The sequence below is a fragment of the Lottia gigantea genome (genome assembly GCF_000327385.1).
Source record: "Lottia gigantea unplaced genomic scaffold LOTGIsca_112, whole genome shotgun sequence".
Lineage (NCBI taxonomy): Eukaryota > Metazoa > Mollusca > Gastropoda > Lottiidae > Lottia > Lottia gigantea.
In genome coordinates, this window is record NW_008707048.1 from 806,973 (window position 1) to 811,338 (window position 4,366).

Consider the following 4,366-nt stretch of genomic DNA (forward strand, 5'->3'; position numbering starts at 1 on the left):
TAAAACAATAGTGTATTTAGGGCTTGTGAAAGGTCTCAATTTCTGAAAGTGAAAATTAAGCCCTCTGACTGCTCAAAATTAATCACAGGCCATCTGAAATTTGTAGCCTTCTGAAGCCTCTGGCAGATTCCCATGAAGGCCTCTGGCATACCCCCAGCCTCAAGGGTCTTTAGTCTCAAGAGAAATTTCTCATTTTTGCAGCCCCCCTCCCTCCATCAGGCTTTTTCAAGATACTCCCCAGACAAAACTAGTCACAAATGTTAAAAGAATGCTAGGCTTATAAAACTGTTCACAAATGAGAAATGGATGCCTATATACTGAAATTTTGTGCTATTTTAAAATCCGTATAACATCCGTGAGTACAAAATAATGCTCAGTTTTCTATCAGTCTGTATTACCTTTGTGTGTACACACAATATGGATTGTGGACAATGGAGTAACTAGAGATAGATGAAGCGATTTTTTCTCGTTTACGGATGTGTACTACGCTTGCGCAACTATGAAAAATAAGGAGTCTGAATCTATATCAATCAGGTTGTAGAATGTCATTGAGGACAGTCTTGCCCTTCCGGCATATGCATGTATTACAGAAAAATCTACAAATTTGATGTCCCAATGAAGGCATCAGAGGACAAATCCAGCAAATGAAATGATTTCACAGTACATGTTTATATAATGAATATGATACATTGTTTATTTAATACATGTAGTAATTTGATGAAAATATCTCAGTCTAATCTTAAAGAGATGATTTTTTATCCTTCACTCATATCCTGAAACTTTTTATGTAAAAATATTTTGAATAAACATATAGTTGAATATTCAAAAGTAATTGATATGTATAGTTATTGTAATGAATAAAACGCTTTAACAGTTTGTGAAGAAAATCAAAGCCATCATATCATTCAAATACAAAAGAATATAGTCTTCTTAACATGTGCATGCTTTACCAGCTGATAAAGAAATAGTGATAATCTGAAAAGTGATAAGTTTTTTTTTGGAATTGAGGTTATGAAGTAAACATAAATATAAGTAAAAAGAAAGGTTTTATTCGGCTATGTTTCTTTAAAAGTAAGCTCATTTGACCTATTTGACTATATAATTTACTAAAATTTTATTTTATATTACACAAACAGGAAGACTTTGACATAAACATGTCTTAACGACGGTGGGTATACCAATTCAAGATTAATTTATATTCACAGATTGACCTGGATAAAGTGTCTAGTCATTCAGATAGGACATAAGCCAGATACCCTGGATCAATCGACAGTTAAGAAATTCAGAAAGTTTAAGAAAATTACAAAAAGTTGTTATGTAAAATTGGGTACAATAAGCAAGCTTCAAATATTTTTGTATATATTGTCAAATAATTGGTGTTTTTTCCATTAAGTTCACTGGTGGAGTTTATTCTATTTTCTGTTAAAGATAATTTTCATGAAGATTTTTTAAAAATAGTGGTCCATTTCTTAAAGTTGTATATCTGCAATTAAACTGTTGTATATATGTTTCAAAACATACATTACCAATTCAATACATACACATTCCTTTGTTAATATTTATTTAGAATTTTAAAAGAATTAGTAGACCATGTCCCTTTAATGGAGATAAGAATATCACATTGGTTAAAAAAACTTGAATATTTGAAATAAGAAAATCTTAAAATTATACCGGATTCATATATTCAAAAGCCACCAGATCAAAAGCTGAATTTCAAAGAAGCATACTGATAACATTTTTGAAAAACCTAATGGACTTTTCAAACAAAAATATTTGGAAATTGAATGTATGGCGTATTTTTTTATTCAGATTTTTTTTTTCAAGAACTTAAAAGAGGTTAATCCATCTATCTATTATTAGAACACGCAAAACTTTTATTCAAATTATTTCCATTAATGCGTAGACAGATTTAATACTTGCACATTTCAGAAGCTTACAAGCTGATTTTGTTCACTATTGTTGTTCTACAATGATGGCTTTAATCCTAAATAATGATTACTAATTACTCCAAAGGATTAGTTAAATCACTTTCACTCTCATGAAAAGACACACATGGATTTGAAGGCTCACATTTTGACGGTGAGCTGTTTCTAAGGTACATTAATGGCCAATGGCGAACCTGTCTCTTTAATTTACATGTTTATATTATGTGCTATAGGCTTTGCAGAGATAATCTGAAAAAATATCTGTTGATACTGTCCTGGCAACATTTCTAGTATTGAACTCTTTCTTTTATATGTATATTCAAATATAGACTATTTTCTGAACCAGTCTTAAAGTTGGATTGTCTTGTATTGCATTTTTATCTTGAACTCATTCATTTCTATACATCTAAATATAGATTATTTTCTGAACCAGTTTTAAAGTTGGATTGCCTTGTATTGCAGTTTTTATCTTGAACTCATTCATTTCTATACATCTAAATATAGATTATTTTCTGAACCAGTCTTAAAGTTGGATTATCTTGTATTGCGTTTTTATCTTGAACTCATTCATTTCTATGCATTTAAATATAGATTATTTTCTGAACCAGTCTTAAAGTTGGATTGTCCTGAATTGCATTTTTATAATTGAACTTATTCATTTTTATCTATCTAAATAGATAATTATAAAGATGGGTTGTCTTGTATTGGATTTCATTCATTGAACTTGAATGTATCCAAATATAGGTTATTTTGTGAACCAATCTTTGGTTGGATTGTCCTGTGTTTCTAAAATTTTACCTTATTTTAGTTTTTAAATTACATAATAAAATGTCATCTACTGCCGTTAAGGTAAGCAAATTTTTACGGCCAAAAGTTTAATTAGTCATGAAACTTATTTGAATCACAAATATCAAAAATCTGTGGTTAGCTCGAATTGGACTTTGATCCTAGGAACATATATAATGTATTTTGAGTAGCTCTTTGATTTTCTATGCAGGAAAGGGCGAAAAAAAAAAAGTCTGGTCTTTTAAATGGGACGGACTGCGTATGCTACAGATCCCAAGGAATTTGAACATGATGGCTTTATTGATATCTGAATTGTATTTGTATTTTGATACTCTGATAAGATAACCACATTCTATTTAATAGTACAGTCACCCTAATGTTTGATCTATTTTCTTATCAGCATTAAAAAGAATTGGAAAACATGTGGCGACACATCCATGAGTAGGCGGTTCTTTGAATAAGATGTAATTTGTCATATCTTTATGAAAATATCTAGCTTAAATTCTGTCAAAGTTGCTATAAATCATCCTATTAACGGAACTGCTACTCAAAATATGTTAAGATTAAAGCAAAAGTTCTATGTGATATTAGCACGTGTAAGTTATCACCTTCTTTATAAGTTGATTATTGACCATCCTTTTTCGAGATAAGATTAAGAAAGTAGCTCAAACATTAAGTTGATTGTCCTGTCTGATAAGTTAGTACCTGTTATCTCATTGGGATGGTATGAATTTGCATCTTATTTATAATGAGAATATGTATATTGACATGTCTATGATAATGGGAAGATGTGTATCAACATAACAATGATAATGGAAGATGTATAATGACATACCTATGATAATGGGAAGATGTGTATGAGAACATATGTATTGACATACCACTGATAATGGGAAGATGTAGGCCTTTACTGACATATCTATGACAATGGGAAGACGTAGGCCTATAATGACATATTTATGACAATGGGAAGATGTGTATCGACATAACAATGATAATAATGAGAACATGTGTATTGACATACCACTGATAATGGGAAGATGTAGGCCTATAATGACATATCTATGACAATGGGAAGATGTGTATCAACATAACAATGATAATAATGAGAACATGTGTATTGACATATCTATGACAATGGGAAGATGTAGGCCTATAATGACATATCTATGACAATGGGAAGATGTGTATCAACATAACAATGATAATAATGAGAACATGTGTATTGACATATCTATGACAATGGGAAGATGTAGGCCTATAATGACATATCTATGACAATGGGAAGATGTGTATCAACATAACAATGATAATGACAAGATGTATATTGACATAACATTGATAATGGGATTAAAATATAGCAAATCATCGAAATTAAGAAACTTGATATTGTAAAATATTTTCATTAAAACTACAGTGTATACGAAAGTGTTGTAATAACTTTCAAGTAATGTGAGCCAGCCTTCATAATATCGAGTTTATAATTAGGTGAAATTCAGATCATGATACTATGACAAAGATAGAACCCTTGAAAAACCATAATCATTCCGACATGTTCAACTTCTAATAGAAAAAGATGGAACTAGTGGATAATTATTTGTTTTTCAATCAATAATAATTTCTCTCTTAAACAGTGTTTGTTTTTACTGATTACT

General features: G+C 30.3%; 1 protein-coding gene across 1 annotated transcript; it reads right to left on the reverse strand.

The window, feature by feature from the left end:
- Positions 1 to 3,454: 3,454 nt before the first annotated feature.
- On the reverse strand, positions 3,455 to 3,793 carry LOTGIDRAFT_137193 (hypothetical protein; the record flags this gene model as incomplete). Its single annotated transcript, XM_009047481.1, has 1 exon — positions 3,455 to 3,793. A coding segment is annotated over one exon (339 nt), but the record flags the coding sequence as incomplete, so codon positions are not given.
- Positions 3,794 to 4,366: the final 573 nt, after the last annotated feature.